Source organism: Nesoenas mayeri (genome assembly GCF_963082525.1).
Source record: "Nesoenas mayeri genome assembly, chromosome: 5".
Lineage (NCBI taxonomy): Eukaryota > Metazoa > Chordata > Aves > Columbiformes > Columbidae > Nesoenas > Nesoenas mayeri.
The window spans coordinates 60,131,208-60,149,067 of record NC_137548.1 but is presented as its reverse complement, the minus strand read 5'-3'; the positions used below and the strand labels follow the sequence as shown (position 1 = coordinate 60,149,067).

Genomic DNA, 17,860 nt, shown 5'->3' with positions numbered 1-17,860 from the left:
AAGCAGCTGAGGGCAGCCTCGCAGTCACAGGTTCTGGTTGTCCTAGGGGATTTTAACTACCCTGATGTTTGCTGGAAGGACTACTCAGCCAGCCACAGTCCAGGAGGTTCCTCGGGTGCATTGACAATAACTTCCTTATGCAAATGATGGATGAGCCAACTAGGAGAGTAGCACTGCTGGATCTCATTCTGACTAACAAGGCAGGTCTGGTTGAGGGCTGCCTTAGTTGCAGCAACCACGAGATGGTGGAGTTCAGGATCTTATGTGGCAGGAACAGAATACCAAGCAGAATTGCAACCCTGGACTTCAGCACGGCGAACTTTGGCCGTTTCAAACAATTGCTAGGGGAAATCCCATGGGCAAGGATATTTGAAGGTAAAGGGGCCCAAGATAGTTGGTTAGTCAGAGACTGCTTCTGCCAAGCTCAAGATCAGAGCATCCTGACACATAGGAAGTCAAGGAAGGGAGCCGGGAGACGTGCGTGGTTAAACAGGGAACTGCTGAGTAAGCTCATGTGGAAGAGGAGAGTTTAGAGATCATGTAAGGAGGGTCTGACCACTTGGGAAGAATATAAGGCTGTTGTCAGAGGTTGTAGGGAGGCAACTAGGAAAGCTAAGGCCTCCTTAGAATTAAACCTGGCGAGAGGGGTCAAGGACAACAGGAAGAGCTTTTTCAAATACATGGCAGATAAAACTAACACCAGAGGCAATGTAGGCCCACTGATGAATGGGGTGGATGCCCTGGTGACAGAAGATACAGAGGAGGCCTTCTTTGTCTCTGTCTACTCTGAGGGAAGCTGTCCTGAGGAGCCCCGTACCCCTGAGGCCCCAGAGGAAGGCAGGACAATGGAGGAGTTTGCTTTAGTTGATGAGGACGGATTAGGGACCAATTAAGCAATCTGGACATCCATAAATCCATGGGTCCAGATGGGATGCACCTGTGGGTGCTGAGGGAGCTGGCTGAGGTCATTGCTGGACCACTCTCTGTCATCTTTGGTGAATTGTGGGCAACAGGAGAGGTGCCTGAGGACTGGAGGAAAGCAAATGTCACTCCAGTCTTCAAAAAGGGCAAGAAGGAGGACCTGGGTAGCTACAGACCAGTCAGCCTCACCTCCATCCCTGGAAAGATGATAGAACAACTTATCCTTGGTGCCATCTCAAGGCATATCAAGGATAAAAGGGTCATTAGGGGCAGTCAACATGACTTCACCAAGGGGAAGTCGTGCTTAACCAACCTCATAGCCTTTTATGAGAACATAACGAGGTGGATAGATGATGACAAAGTAGTGGATGTGATCTACCTTAATTTCAGTAAAGCATTTGACACAGTCTCCCACAGCATCCTCGCTGCTGAACTGAGGAAGTGTGGACTGGATGATCGGGTAGTGAGGTGGACTGCGAACTGGCTGAAGGAAAGAAGGGCATAATTTTTAAGTATTTCTGTCTATAACTTTTATTCAGATTTCACAGAATTTGCACAGGTCAACCTATCTCATTTGTTATATGTTGTCTGTTACGACAAACATAGCAATAGTATAATTCACAACAAAAATATTTTTGATCTTTTTTGGAGTAGTATGCTAATACTAGTGGTAAACAGACCTATATTTTTTCAGGTTTTGTGATTTCCAAAAAGGAAACCAAATTATGCTTATTTCAGACATACTATTCAAGATGTTGGCATGCTACTCTTCTTCATATGTAGATAAACATGTGCACTATTTTCCTGAAATAATGAAAAGCTTAAGAAGAAAATAATGTTTGTCTGTTCCTCATCCGAAATAAGGGATTGTAAATGTTTATCTACAGCTTACTCTGGTTTGGTTTGTTGCTTTTGTTTTGTTTGTTCTTTGTTTTGGTTTTGGGATTTTGGTAGTTTGTTTGTTTAATAATTTTTCTTGTTCTGAAATTTAAAAGAGAAAATCTGATGTGTGTCATACTGAGGAGGGGCAAAATGTTACCTGATAATGTGATTAATGTATATGCAAATATTTGGTAAATATCCTGTTTCAAATATTTCATATATTTATTTACTGCATACTTAGTAATTTTAGCATTTCTTTGAAACCTTTCAGAGTGAATTATTTTAATATGTTGTCTGGTAGAATGTAAATATATTTCTTTCAATATTTCCTTTACAAATCAGTATACTCTTTCCTTGCCTACAGCAGCTGGGGTGGGAGTGTTCAGAGTGATTTTGTTGTTCTGTTAAGCAGAAAACATTTCTTAGTTGTTGTGCAGAAACATAGTACTCAAGTTTCTTACAATCTACATTTTCTTCTGAATAAGTTTCATGCAAAAACTTACAGTTCTTCTAGAACTTGGGCTGGAAAAAGTATTTCAGCGTATGGCAAGGAATGTTTGAAACTGCCAAGAAAGTGCAAATGTCTTAGATGAAGTTACTGTTTGTTAATTCATCCTAAGTATTGGCAATACATTCTTTATGCAAGCCAAGGGAAGAGACCTACTTATTACTTGAGCAATGACCAGAGAGTAACAGTAGAGCTAGAGATCTGTGATTTCACATACCCTGCAGATGGGGATGACTCCAGAGATGTCAGCACCTGTTTAAAGTATTACCTGCCCTACACCATCCCTAAATATGCAATAAGGGTGAGGGTTGACTGTGCTGAGCTGGAACTAATGGCCATCTAAGTCTGATTATTTCTGAAGTACAGTTTTTAATCAAAGAATTAAGCCATTTGGATTGAGTGCTTTTTATGCTGGGAAAGAAATATTTGTTCACGGATCTACATAACATTATTTCTCATCTGTTTCCCAGGATACTTGTTGTGGTTTGTTTATTTTTTTAAGTTATCACAAATAAAGCAAATGTGCCCATATACAGATTTTTCTTTTTCCCCATTTCCTCTAAGTGTTTCATCTTTCTTTGTCACTTAGGCATTATCAGCTAGTCATGATTAAGACAAATTATCTTACTGGAAATGCTTAATCTTCCTCACTATGTAGAAAGGATTTCTTCATCCATTGTCTTTTACGTAAATGGCCTAGATTTCGTTTTACACAAGTATTCCTGTGCAGGCGTATTCTCTCTCATCACTCTGAACCTCCCTCCGTTTTCTGCAGCATGAGAGTGACAGGTGTGTGAAATGACATGCTGAGGAAATTTTTCCCTTTTAAAATCTGGTGCTAATCCCTTTGTTTCCAAAGCAGTCCAAACACTAGGCTTGGGAAGAGCACAGAGTAATGGATGTAGGAAAAGTTGATGCTACTTCTTGGGAATGAATAGATGTTTTTTTGTATGTCCATCCCAGACTCTCCTGATGAGGTTGGAAAAATGCATAGTGGGTCATTTCAGTTCTTAGCCTGAAAGCCCAAGTGTACGTTCTTTTGGTGTTTTCAGACATCGATGGGTTTGAAACCAAAATAACTCAGAAGTCATTGCTGAAAGGAAGAGAGGTGCTGTGCACACAGACCTGGACCTGGTGGAGGCTGAAGAGCTTCTTCTCTGCTGCCTGATCCCCTGCCCTCCAACCTGCCAGACAAGGCAGTGCCAACACCAGAACCCTATTCACACTTTGCTTCTGTGCTGCTCTGAAAGATCACAAAAACCTGTGTTTTAGCACAAATTTAAGTGAATAAAAGGTAAAATTGCTAAAATAACAGTAATAAATATAATTTCATAGTGTTCATAGGGCCTTAGCTCAGTGGACGAGACAGTGGAAAAGCAAACAGCTCTGTGCTTCTTCAGTTCCAGTGTTGGTAGAAGAAGGGGGAAAACACTGGAGAGTCAGGTTGCCCTTCCCTTAACAGTTCTAAGAGGATTTGTGGATATTTCCCTTGCCTCTCCATAGGTCTGGTATAGAGCGATGTGAGAAGGGCGACTGCTTGTTTAAAGCATTCTGTTACTTTCAGTTTCAAAGCAGATACAGCATGTATGTTTACTAGTTGAAACAGATTTAAAATCTTGTTTGAAATACTTAACATTCTGACTAATACAGTAATGTGTTGCTTAGCTGAGTGTATTTATGGGTTATGTATCAGCAGACATTCAACATTGCATTTATATTGCCAAAATGTGTATTTTGATTTATTTTTGGAGGTAGAGTTGGAGAAAACAAAAAATTTGTTGGGGGAGTAATAAGGAGATGCTTCTCTCTGGGGTAACACTTGAAGATAGTGGTACTGCAGGGATTGTGGGGGATTTTTGTTTGTTTTTTAATTCTCCATTGAACCAGAAGTTAGTGAAGAACTAAACACAGATGTGGAATTCCTAAAAATAAGAATAAAAATAGTGGTAACTCAGTGAAGCAACCTTCTAGATTGCAACATATTTTCCATATTTTCACAGTGCCCAGAGAAGCTAACCTGCTTTTCCAGTGAAACGGAAAAGTATACTAAGCAAATCTGGGGCAAGGGATTTGCATTCAGGTGATGTCTGAAACTTTTTCAGGCCAAAGCTCAAACAGGATGTAAAGTTCAGCATGCAGGTGACAGGCTAGAAGTGAACATGTGACTGTCTGGAATGTGTGCTGTAAACATTCACGGCTGATAAGATGCAGAAAATTCAGACACGTTTACCTTTTAATCAGGAAGAATGACTGTAACAGAATCAAGAGGCCTTTGCTTGAAATCCAGTATAAATGACAAGGGAGAAATAAGGTATGTTTGTAATTTTATATACTTTTAAGAGAAGAAATGGATACTCACCAAGCTGCAGACACTACACTGAGGCACTAATAAGTGGAATAATATCGTTTTCCTGTATTTTTTTTTAATTGAAAGCAAAATCATTAAGAGGTAATGTGTGATGGAATGTTTTAAGACAGGTATGTTTCCTCCTTCATTAAATAAGCCTGAAATGAATTGTAGAGCCTGTGTTTTGAAATGGATGAAATGTGGAACTTCTGGCTCCGTAGTGTGGGTGCTATAGGATATGCAGTACTTTGAGATAAAGTTTTATGTATTTGCTGTTCTCTATAATTAGATAACTAGTTTTCTGGCCGAGGGGAGGAAAGGCCTTAAGCTGTAGGGAGTTCATGTTTTAATGTCAAGAGAAGCCCTATTCACTCTTCAGTTTGTCAGCCATGACAGAGGCTGTTGTGCATAGAGAAGTGTACTATATTAAGTACATCTTAATTTTCATAATTTTCTTTTTTTAAGAATGGACCATTGACAGTGTGCTAAGACTTTTGCCAGATAGTGTAAGCTATCCAAGCAATAGCTGTTCTCATCAACTTTAAGATAGCACAAAAACTTGTACAAGCAGTGTAAAATAAGTTCTATGTATAGAGCAACATAAGTCCTCTTCAGATCAGTCTTGAGGCATAGTGTACTTTTGCAAACTGACAGTTATTTTATCTTGTCACATTTACTGGGGAATTTAGGTACCCTAGCACCTCTAGATGACTTGCAGTGCTAGCTTTCTGAAAAGCATTCGTATTTTTCTTGTCATGTGACTTTAAGTAACAACAGGTAATTAATACATGAAGAAAGCTGGAAGTCTAGGTTTATATCCTTCCCTCTTACTTTTTGAGAATGGTTGAAATAATAAAACCCCACATCCCCTACAGAAAGTCTTTAATGTATCTATGACTTCCACAGTTTGGAATGTGAGTAGATGGCTGAGGCAGGTCCCTGTGAGAACTGCTTTTCAGGGCATTATACAGCTTCAGGCTTTGCGTTCTTTGTATTACATAGATCATTAGTACGATGGGCAACTTTGACACTGGCTCTTCCAAATTGCTGGTTTACTTCAGCTTAAATGCAGGAGTGACTTTGGGTGTAGAAACTGAAGAAAACAGGGAGATAAGTAAATGTTCTGAGATCATCACAAAAATCCCGTGGGGACAGTTGTGTTTTGGTCTTACTAGGCATTGCCCAAGCAGTTGTCCTTGTGTGTGCAACAATCCGTTCTCAGTTTAAGGCCAAAGTCACTTTTACCCAGTGGCAGATACAGCATTAAAACTGGAGTTTATTAGGAAAAAATAAGACTTAATCATAACTACTGTGTGGAGGCACTAGAGGACACCCCAGTAACAGGCAATACTTTTAAACTTCCTTTCTTGCCAGAGCATTGCTTTGCATATGCATTTATCTTGGTGTTGCAAGTTTGAAAAGTTGCCATGCTGTGAGACTTCAGCTTCAGCAGAGGCAGACAAAAATCTTCGAAGGGTATCATCATCTTCTGTTAAGATGGAAAATTGCCTCTTTGGCAATAGCAGCATTTATGGGATAATTAACTTATCCACAGGCTCGTCCTTGAATTCCTCCTCCTTTATAATGTCTTTTGAGACGACAGGCAAGTAATTCAAAGAGCAAAACTTATTTTTAGGTTTAGTCTGAGCCTGAAATAAACCGAGAAGGCTGAGTAGTGTTACGATAAACAGGGAGTAAAACAGAGACAGGAAATAGGGGGTCTTAGTAATGAGTTCCAGGCACTCTTGAAACAGAAAGCCAGAGAAGGCATTACTCGAAAATAGTTTCTCAGTGACAGCTTAATAATTTTTAGCTTGTTATTCAACATTAAAAGGAAACAGTTTCTGTGGATTTATACTATTTTTGAAAGATCCTTTTTAAAAGATCATTTAGCAAGTTAAATTTTTGACATTTTTAGAGTTACATTGTTCTTGTTGCTAACCGATCTGCTGTTTAAAAAAACCAGATGTTTGGGGGAGAGTCTGAAGTTTATACAGTTGTGTTTTATATATACATCTGTGGGAAGCATTTGGGATAAGAGTGTGGGACAGAGGCAGATTTAGCTTAAAATGCGAACACACATTCAAGATTTTAGAAGTTGAGGGTTGAAAGGGGCGAAGTCACAGCGATATTCTTTAGAACAAAGCGGTGTGCTTGCTTCCAAAAGTTTCTTTTAACCCTGGGAATGTGACTGCTGCAATGGGCCCAAAGCATGGATGGTGAGATTGATATCTACAAGCACTTCACGTGGCTAAAGAGGGTAAGTGATTTGCTGGGCTTTGTTTTCTCTTTGTAAATGCACTTTAACAAATCTTAGTCAGAATTCTCAGCTTTGCGAAAGGGAACACGTTGAGTGCCTCAGACATAAAATACTGTAAGTTTCTTCATGAGAAATGAATTAAAGACGTTTCTTCATGTAGAAGGAAGAGGCTTAGGGAGGGGGGAGAGAATCAGCTGTCTTTGTCTTTAGAAATGAAGCTCTAGGATTAAACTTTGAACAAATGGCAATAGATTCTAGCAAGTGCTCATGCTTTCCTGAGATTTTAATACGACAAAGCAAATCTTGTGTGGGAATGTATAACAAAAAAAGGAGAATATGTTGTTTACCATGTTGTGCTTCAAAATGAAAAACTATTTGAGCTAGTTCACTTAATTCTTCATCGCAGTAAGTATACGAGACCTTTTAGGATGCCTTTGTTTTGGATAAAAATGCTGGTACTTTTTTTCCTGCACGTTACTCTGATAAAACTATATATTTTTTTTTAAATAGACAGTGCTATTAAAGTCATAATTTTGTGATAAACTGTCTGAACATGAATTAACTGTCTGAGATCATTTTTGTCTTCCTATAAAGGAAAAAATTAGGTTTGTGCAGTTTTATTGTCATCTTGGAAAAATCACTTCATCTTTGTCAGCTTTTAGATTTTTTAGATTCTAAGTATTTAATTTTCAGTGTTTGAAAAATACATGGATGCAATGTGAATAGATTCTCCAGAGTATCAATTTATTTAATTACAATATCAATTTAATTGTTGTGTAAGCAGCACACCCTCTCATTATACTTTTAAAATCTGTATGAACCTGTGTGTACTTTTCTTGCAAATTCTACACACACCATTTATGTTAATGCTTCTGTGTGGCACTGGATTAAAAACACACATTTATATATATGCACATGCAATCTATTTTTTTTACTAGCTGTAGAAACATAAAGTGTAGGTAAATACTTATATGAAATGCGGTTAGAACTTTAATTTGGGTAGTTTCTTGAATGAATATAAAATATTAATGATATGTTAGTCTTTAATAAAAGCTTGAGACTCTTGATGCTAATTTACAAAATATTTACATCAGGTTCTGAAAACTCTTGCATTTCTGGAGTTTAGATGGGGGGGGAATAAATGGGGAGTGAGTGGGACAGTGAAAGAGACAACAGACAGTAGCAGTTGGTAACACTAACCTGTGCTCTCTACAGTTATAGTTAAATAACTCTTAGTGTTTTTTGCATCACATTAATTTGTTATTTAAATGAGGCTTTGACTATAGTATGTCTGCTGCCTTTGCTTCCCAGTTTAAATTTCATTTCTAAAAAGGTAGGTTTGCTAACAAAAGGCTAAGGTGTGCTGTTATCAGGTTGTGTAGCATTCAGAGTGCACTGAGGTCAATAACATAATGAGAAAGGGCTCAAGAAATACCTTCTAGTAACACAGGGTGTCTTTGAGGTTATTTTCAAGTACTGTGTTTAGAAATTATACTATGTTCAAATGTAGCACAGGCTTTTACAGAAATTAATAATATTATCATAGTCGCATGTAGTTCTTTTTATGTAGCGTACACAGAGTATCAGTACAGCTGCTTTTCCTTGCAAGCTCTTCAAGGGGGTGAACACGTGGGGGAAGGGAAGAACTGAAAATAATCTTTGTTCACAAGGGAACTTAAGCAGTCAGCTCCCAAATTCCTTTGACAAGTGATGGGGTTTTTTTTAAAGTTGGAACAATCTAAGTTGCTTATTTAATTCTCATGTTTAAGAATCCTAATGTCACACGTCTGGCTCTGATTGTGATAGCATATGAAGATTTCAGGCCCTGCAGTCATGAACTGTTGCTCTTTGGCTGATAATGAAAGTATGAGTACCCTCCAGAGTAACAAATGGCACTTAACAGAGAGTAACTGCAACAGACTTACATAAACCCTTGATGAAATATGCTGAAGCTGGCTCTGATTTCATCATTAACAGAAATCACTTCAGAGACCAGGATCAGTTTGATGTTGAAATTGGTTGGCTAAGCTAGATTTGTATGGTATCTGCTGCTTGGACTGGGTTAGGACAGCAAACAAAACAATCATGAGATCCAGTTGGGCAAAATGAGAGATACAACTGCTGTTTTCAGATGTTTAGAATAGAGGATCTGGTTTTAAGCAGTAGTCTTGTAACATAATGTATCTACTAGCATCATGCAACAGCAGTGAGGATAAAGCAGTATTTAGATTAAATAGAAATAAGTTGTCCTAGAATCATAGAATGGTTTGGGTTGGAAGAGGCCTTAAAGTTCATGTAGTTCCAAGACCCCTGCCATGGGCAGGGACACCTAGTAGAAACTAGTCCAGGTTACTCAAAGCCCCATCCAGCCTGGCCTTGAACACTTCCAGGGATGGGGCATCCACAATTTCTCTGGGCAACCTGTTCCAGTGCCTCACCGCCCTCATGGTGAATAATTTCTTTCTTATATCTAATTTAAATCTCCCCTCTTTCAGTTTAAAGCCATTACCACTTGTCCTACCACTACATGCCCTTGTAAAAACTCCCTCTCCAGCTTTCTTGTAGGTCCCCTTTAGCTACTGGATAAGGTTTCTGTAAGGTTGCCCTGAAGCTTACTCTTCTCCAGGCTGAACAATCCCAATTCCCACAGCCAGTCTTCATAGGAGAGGTACTTCAGCCCTCTGATTATCTTCATGGCCTGATGTATTCCGATAAGTCCATGTCTGTCTTATGTTGGAGGCCCCAGAGCTGAACACAGCACTGCAGGTGAAATCTCGCCAGAGCAAAGCAGAGGAGCAGAATCACATCCCTTGACCTGCTGATCACGCTTCTTTTGATACATCCTAGGATACAGCTGGCTTTCTGGGCTGCAGGTGCACATTGCAAGCTCATGTTGAGCTTCTCAGCAACTAAGTCCCTTCATCCTGCTCCTCAGAGCTGGTCTCAATCCATCCTCCACCCAGTCTGTATTTTTGCTTGGGATTGCCCCAGCCCATGTGCAGGGCCTTGTGCATGGCCCTGTTGAACTTTGTAAGGTTTGCACAGGCCCACGTCTCCAGCCTGTCATGGTCCCTCTGTATAGCATCTGTTCCCTCCAGCATGCCAACCGCACAACACAGCTTGGTGCTGTTGGCAAATGTACTGAGGGTGCACTCAATCCCACTGTCCATGTCACCAACAAAGATGTTAAACAGCTGAATGCTACTCGTCACTGGTCTCCACTTGGACATGGAGCCATTGACTGCAACTCTTTGAGTGTCACCATCCAGCCAGCTGGTTCTCCACCACACCTCAGCTATTTCCATTGGAATTTCTTGATGTTAACATGACCTATGACAAGAACAGTGCCGAGAATGTGACCCACAAGGATCATTGAGTCCATCTCCTGTCCCTGCACACGACAACCCCACAGTTCACACCGTGTGTCTGAGGGTGTTGTCCAGTCTCTTCTTGAACACTGTCAGGCTTGGGGCTGTGACACCTCCCTGGGGAGCCTGTTCCAGTGCTCCAGCACCCTCTGGGTGAAGAACCTTTTCCTAATGTCCAACCTAAAACTCCTGGGCACATCTTCCTGCCATTCCCTTGGGTTCTGTCATTTGTCACCAGAGAGAATAGTTCAGCACCCACCCCTCCTCTTATGAGGGACCTGTAGGCCATGATGATGTCTCAGTCTCCTCCAGGCTGAACAAATCAAGTGACTTTAGCCATTCATCCCATGACTTCCCCTACAGTTCTCTTAAAGTAGTTGGTGAGCAGTTTGTGAGAAGTGTTTTGCAGATAACTGACGTTGGGTTCTTTTATAGGGACTGAGTATAAATTCGTCACTGTTAAAAGTTTCTTTCGCAAGCTAAGGAACCTGAGACTCTCCCCACACCTGCAGCTGGAAGTGTGTCATCTCTAGCAAACTTTCTTTGGTTCTCCCAAAACATTTGGGTTAGGGGGTTCACATAAAATTTCATCTGTTGTTCTGCTGTGTTTTTCTTATCTGGCCTTAATTGGAACACACCATTCCGAAAAAAAAATGGCACAGCCTCCATTTTGGTACTTAGGCATGTAGGTATAGCCACAAATAATTAACAAACATCACAGATGTAATATTTACTGCAAACAGTATTACAGGCTCTCTAAGGACACTGTAAATTAACTGTGCTGTTGGAACTGCAGTGGATGGTCTGTAGAAAAAATGGAAGGCCTCTTGCCTTTGGAAACTTTGTACAGTGGTAAGGTGTCTTGTTTTGAAAGATGCCTTCATGCGAAATGGAAGGCAACTGAGGGCTCTTGTAGCTTGCCTTAGACTGACTTTGTGAAGGGCATGCAGCACAGAGCTGATGGCTGACCTGGGAAAGGTATACATTATTCTTATGCTTTTCTTTCTTCTGGACACTGTTCATAACCTGTACTAGCAAGAGATGGAGCAATCAAACCCATGCTGTAGCCATTAAACTCATGATATTGAGGATGAATCTTATGACTTTGGTAAGGGTGTCTTCCTTTAAGTAATGTAACTGGAGGAGAAAATAGGTATTAAAATTAGGAAAAGTTATCCAGATAAAATACAAATGTTTGATCAAAATTCTTTTTTTTAAAGAAATTTACCTGGCTCTGTCCTTACGTAAATTCAGTAAATGAAGTAATTTCAGACTTTGTGCTGTTAGCTTCTTCAAAGTGACTGCCACTGTCAGTGAACCAACAAGGAACAACAGCAAACAGAAAATCCTGTTGTTGCTTTATTAATTGCCTTCAGATGAAAGGCAAGAATTATAGATTCAGAAATCATGTTCCAGCCTTCTCCTCCTCAAGTACACTGAGTGAATGTACATATACACAGATGGGTGTGTATCTGAGGTAGCGCTAACATGTCAAGAGATTAAAGTTGTATTATTATATATCCATAGTCAGAAGCCAAAATAAAAATGTTTACTGTGTAGGCTACTCACTCATCACTACATAATAGCAACTACTGTGACTCATAACATCAATTCTGCTGACCCAGAAAACTAATAAAGAGATGGAAAGTTCATACTCTTCTAAATGTTATCAATTCCAAATAGGCTAGAAAAAGTCTTGTAGTGTATGTTTTCTTGTACTGAAATATAATACTATGATCTCTGTGCTGCTGATAGTTTGTGGGAAAACTGACTGGTTGTACTCTGTGGCTATATGCCTTATTTTCAGTTTTCAAACTGCGACAAAAAACAATACATCAAGCATGTCCCTAATCTTTCCAATTAATGCAACTATTGTAGTTGCCACAGGCATCTTATTCAATTATCAGTGGAACTGAAGGTGATTCATGTGACTGAATAAGAAGAGAGGAGGGTTATGACATAATCTGTCTTCTAAAAGAGGCAAGCGACTTGTTGAAAAAGCTCACAAATCACCACTCGAACTCACTGCCAAGTTTGTTTTCCCAGCTCCTCCCCCCTCCACAGCCCAACATGAGATCCATGGTCCTAGTGACAGATTTCTGTGCAACAGCTTGCTGATCAACTTCAGAAGTTGGTATTTTTTGGTTTAAAATGAGCTGTATTGGAGATCCTTTGAGCTGAAACTGAAACAGTACATGTGAGAAGAACATACGCTGGCCTGTATTCGATTTTATTATCTTGTGTATGGACTTGCTTTAAGGGGCTTACTTTGAGAGGCTATTGAGATTGAGCTACAAGTTCTGTTACAGAAGTTTGTGAACAGAACATCTGTCCAGAAGCACTATACAATGATTGTCGTTCTGTTCTGACAACAGGCTGTATTCTGAATTGTTTCCTATTCAAATACTATACAAGAAAACTTAACTTTCCGTTCTTACTATTCTCTGAGAAGGCTGTTGAAAGTAAAGATAGCTGAGTTGATCAAACTTTTCTTCCCTTTCTTGGCATATGCTTTTATATTTTTACTCATTTTCCCTATTTTAAATTAAAGCTGTTAAATCATACTCTGAAGTCTGATTTTTTTTGTGTGTGTCCTATATTCTGGAGGAATATTTCAGTCTTTTTCTTGGAAAATGACTCCGTAATGACTGGATCACGTATGCAATACTTACACAGTCAAGTTCCCAGCAGCTAGCAATATTATGTTTGGGTTGGGGTAAAGAGCATGCTCCAAAGAGAGTTTTGGAAACTAAAGATGAAGAAGAAATTGAAGTAGGTTATGGAATGCAAAAGCCTTTTTTTGTTTCTTTCTTCTTTTAATAGAACCAGGAGCAACAGTTTATTTGGAGTTGTTTCAGGAAACATTGTATGTTAATATCTGATGCGCATTAAACTGTATCCAAAATCTCTATGGAGACTACAATACAGGTACTTCAAGAAATCGCTTCGCACCTCCCTTAGAACAAATATTTATGGTATACAGGTGACTTTTCATCTGCAGTGGTACTACCATCAACATAGTTTCAACCACCTTGCCTCAGCATATCTTTCCTTCTACTTTGTTATCATGTGATATCATGAACTGTTTTACATGTTTTATGCAATTTCTCTCATTCTTTCTTTATAAGAAATATAATTAACATATTTAGCTTAGACTTGTGGAGCCAAGGTAATGAGTTTTGGTCTTTAAGGCTACATCTTCTGAAATAACATATCTGTGGAAAATCTTTGTGATTCAGCCTTTTGGTCATGTGGTTGCACAAGTCCAATGTTTGTTGTTTGTGAGCTCTTACACCAACTCGAGTCGTCTGTAGTCTCATGACTTTATTTTTATAGGTCATATATTCAGTTGCTGCTGGTACGTGCGATATCTAACTATACTTGCTTGGTTTCCTCTTGGTACGGACTTTCACAGCTGCAGAATGCACTCCAACCATCCACAGATGGCCTTGGTTCATGTTACGTTGTTTTATCTTGTCTTATGCATGCCACAAAGATTTCCCAAGTCTTAAAACAACTGCTGTGTGTCAATCAGCCACTTTTATTTAGCAGATCATTTTCTGTCTACTGTACTTTGTTGTACTTATCTGAGCACACTCCGGCTGATCTACTGGCAGGGTTGTGGGTTTTTTTCCTTCCCCCTTTTCTGTTCACACGAGTGTGATTCAGTGGCTTTATGTGGGTATTGAGTACTGGAGTTCCAGCAGAGGATATTTCACAGTCACTCAGTGCAACAGCCATCATTGGAGGCTATACCTTTGGTAAATGTGAGTGTAGTAAAATATCTTATTTGTGATTGGGTGTTGAACTAATCCGTAATTACTGATTATATAAGATGCTGAACTCTGTTTTGCATTCATGACAGATTGATTACGTAAAAATGTGCTGGCAGTAAGGCAACTCGCTATGCTTGTAGGGCTGGGGAGGGGAGAATGGTTACACAAGTGGTTACAGGTATATTTCTTAAATCTGGCATAGGAAAACAGCAAATGACAGCAGCAGAACGGGTGCCAAATCTGTCTGACTAGACGATCTTCATCACTAGCTTTTGTTGTTGAGAAGATCTTTTCCTGCCTAGCAGTGTGCTGTTCTTCCCTGAATGCCTGATATTCTAGGTGCAAGATAGTTTTCGTTACCCTTGTGTGAGCCAGAGACAAACTGCAGAAAGCCTGTGGGCTCTCCATTGAGAAAACTCATTTAATGGTGTGTAATGGAGTTTTAACCCTAATGGAAACCTAACTGGCAAGGCTAAAGATTTTGGATTCTAAAGTACAGTATTTGCTCTGCAAGGGGATTAACAGCTCAGGTAGACTGGCTGGCAGTATGTTTGAGGATGCATAGCTGAGCTCAAAGAATTATCTAGGCAGACTTGCATAGAAATGCATGTTGTTTACTTATGGGCATTCTTTATTTTCATTATAGTACTACAGAAGTTAATAAGGGATGAACTCTTAAGACCATATGGACTGACAGACTGACCAAATTTTAATACAAAGGGTTAAACTGAAGGTGCATGTTTTTTATAAACACAGTAGAGGGGTCTGGGGGTATGTCTGGGTGTGGCATTTTAAAAATAAAAGTTAATGATTTTTAAAAATAAAAATTACATTCCAATGCTACGAAATATGGAAATAAATGTTAGGAGACAGGAATTATGTAAAATGAAAACTAGTCAGGAGAGGAAGAGGGAGTAAAAGCACAATTCCTTTAAGGGCATTATGTACTTATACAGTGCTACTGTAAAATGTATTAATGTGTCCGAGACCTCTGTGTATAAGTTATGCACCCAGATGTGCATATTTAGAGCCATTTCTGTAAGGTCTTCAATCTTAGTTGGGCCTCCTATAAACTGGTCAAAAGCTAGTGAGAAAAGTATATTCTGATTAAAGATATTCTTTTCCTCAGGGCTGGTAAGTTGTGGAGTAAGGTTCTACACGTTCTTTTCTTCATTGTTCTCGTTGACCCTCTAAAACAGCAACTAAGGACCAAGCGTAGTGAATTTGTAGGTGATTCTAGTTAAGCAGAGCCTTGCAGCCATGCTAAAGGACATGATAAAAACTTAAGAAGAGCCCGATACACAGGAAAACAGTATAAATAATAGGACGCAATTCAGTATAGACTAGTGTAAGGTTATACATTTAAGCAGAAACAATAAGTAAACACAGGATGAAGAACAGTATGCTGGCTAAGTAAAAGTATTAAAAAGGGATTTGAAAGTTACGTGTCCTAGACTGAAAGTATATCAGTGTTAATGTATGGCTGGCACGAAAATAAATATGCCCAAGAGTCTGTGAAAAGGTTTTTTTCCACTCTTGCTATTTTCAGCTAGAGTCCTCTGTTTACTCTTAGGCACTTAATTTCAAAAGTCAAGGAAAAATTGGTAGAGAGGAACCAAAGGAAAGCAACAAGACAGATGCTGAAAAACTAGCCTGTGAGAAAGACAGGAAAACTCATGTTTCTTTAGCCCAAAGAGGGACATGCTAATTTAGAGATCTACCGTCTTCAAATATGTAAAAAATTTCTGAAGCGAAGGACGTTTTTCTTATCTGTGGTGTTATGATAAGAAACTGTAGGTTGAAGTTGAAGAGATGATGATTCAGGTTAGACATTTTTCTTAATGTTCTAATGATGGGTAGCTAAGAAGTAGATTATCTGGGGAGGTTGAGTAATCAATTTCTGGAAGTCTCTAGGATTGGGCATGACAAGAATATTGTAAATAATCATCTGTTCTAGGATGGAATAACGAACCAGATGACCTCTTCAGGCACCTTTCAGTCCTGTTTGTTGATGTCTTTGTGATTCTCTCAATTCCTTTCAAAAATATCAGAGATAAGGGTGCTCAGCTTCTCACAGCTCAGCTTATAAAGATGTCACACTTAGATCTAGTTCAGCACTTTATGGCTTTTGGTTGGATAAATATTTGATTTCTTGATTTATATTAATTAACATCATGTTTATTTTCATCGTCTGTTTTACATTTGGGCCCATAGACCTCAGTGAAGATTACGAAGCCATTAATATATTTAATATTAAAAACATACAATTCACAAATGTTCAGTTGAAAAAGAAAGGACAGTTGGGGAGGGAGAATCATGATTATATTGGTGCCATTGTACAAACAACTATAAATGAGTAGTCAGCTGCAGACTGGTGTAGTTGAAGAGAACTCAGTGAAGTTGGGTACTTGGCGTTAGCTGGAAAGCCAGCCAAAGTGGTTTATTCCCCAGCAGAACTCAGTGAAGTTGGGTACTTGGCGTTAGCTGGAAAGCCAGCCAAAGTGGTTTATTCCCCAGCAGAAATGCTTTGCCTGCGATGGAGCTGGGAAATGAGCCACTACGGGCTCATGTTACTTCTGATGCTTTTAGCAAAGAGCTCCCTTCCCACAGCTGCACAATGTTTTAGTTTCAGGATGAAGCTGTGGGACTCTTCTGAACTTCTAAATATAAATCTGCAGGTTTGTTTATTGTTGTTTGGAGCTTTTTGTTTGATTGCTTTGGGTTTTGTTTGGGGTTTTTTTGTGTGTTTTGTTTTGTTTGTTAATTGTGGTGTTCATCTCTGGAGTATTAAAATTCATGGGAAATGGGACATAGTAGTTAGGAATGGGCTATGTTTTAGAAGGTCTTGCTCCTTAGAGCTGTTTAGAAATCCATAAGTGAATACATGGCTGGAATAGCTCCTGAATTTGATAATTTAAATAATCTGTTAACTGCTAACAAAAAACAAAAATCAGTTGTTTCTTTCCTAATTTCTAGGAATAGTATAATACATATGACAATCTTTACCATTTGAAAATAAACATCAAGGTTCCTCGACATTTGCAAAACACTGTTGAGACCAGATATTTCAAATTAAATGTTTTATGTCTTGATAAGATGGTGTTTCCTAATTAAGTGATAATTTGCTAGAAAATATTAAATCTATTCTTATGCCATTATTGATTACTGGAAATTAGAAAGTAATCAAAATCCATCTAAAAAAGGTACTACAAAAGGGTTAATGCATAGGAAATACAGTTTTGATCCATAGACACATTTTACATCAATTTAAAATAACTATCACTTGAATTTTGAATATTAGCTGCAAAAATTCTCATAGCACTTTTTTTTTCCCCTCAGTCACAGGCGAATCATCATTCATCTAATAATGAAACTTATCAAGAAAGACTGGCACGATTAGAAGGTGATAAAGAGTCGCTCATATTGCAGGTATGTCTTAAAGAGAACATTGTCTATTTAGTTGGTATTTAGTGAATAAATGCTGAAGTGACAAGAGTATTTTCTGTTGAACAAATGTTAGCAGGTCACCAAATCTAACTGATATTCAACCAGGAATTTATTTATAATTTGTATAATCTATATGATTGTTTATGTTGTGAGGTAACTGGGTAAAGGAGGGGGGAGTAACAACAGTAAGACTGAGAAAAATGATAAGGGAAGAAAAACAACTTAAAGCAGTGAAGTCCCAAGATGGTGCTGTGGTGGTGGTTCTCATTCATGGTTTGCTAGGTTGTACCAGCTGATTTTCTAGGTTCTGCATGCCACCATTTTTAATTAACTGGAAGACTGGTAGGCAGA

At 38.9% G+C, this 17,860-nt stretch overlaps 1 protein-coding gene across 1 annotated transcript in view; it reads left to right on the top strand.

Moving 5' to 3' along the window:
- PPFIBP2 (PPFIA binding protein 2) overlaps positions 1 to 17,860 on the top strand; it is a gene marked incomplete at its 3' end in the record, with an annotated part of 85,425 nt that overhangs the window by 19,742 nt on the left and 47,823 nt on the right. Inside the window, exon 3 of the mRNA XM_080344658.1 lies at positions 17,402 to 17,491. Within this exon, the coding sequence (XP_080200784.1) occupies positions 17,402 to 17,491 (90 nt within the window). The remainder of the gene's footprint in view (positions 1 to 17,401; positions 17,492 to 17,860) is intronic.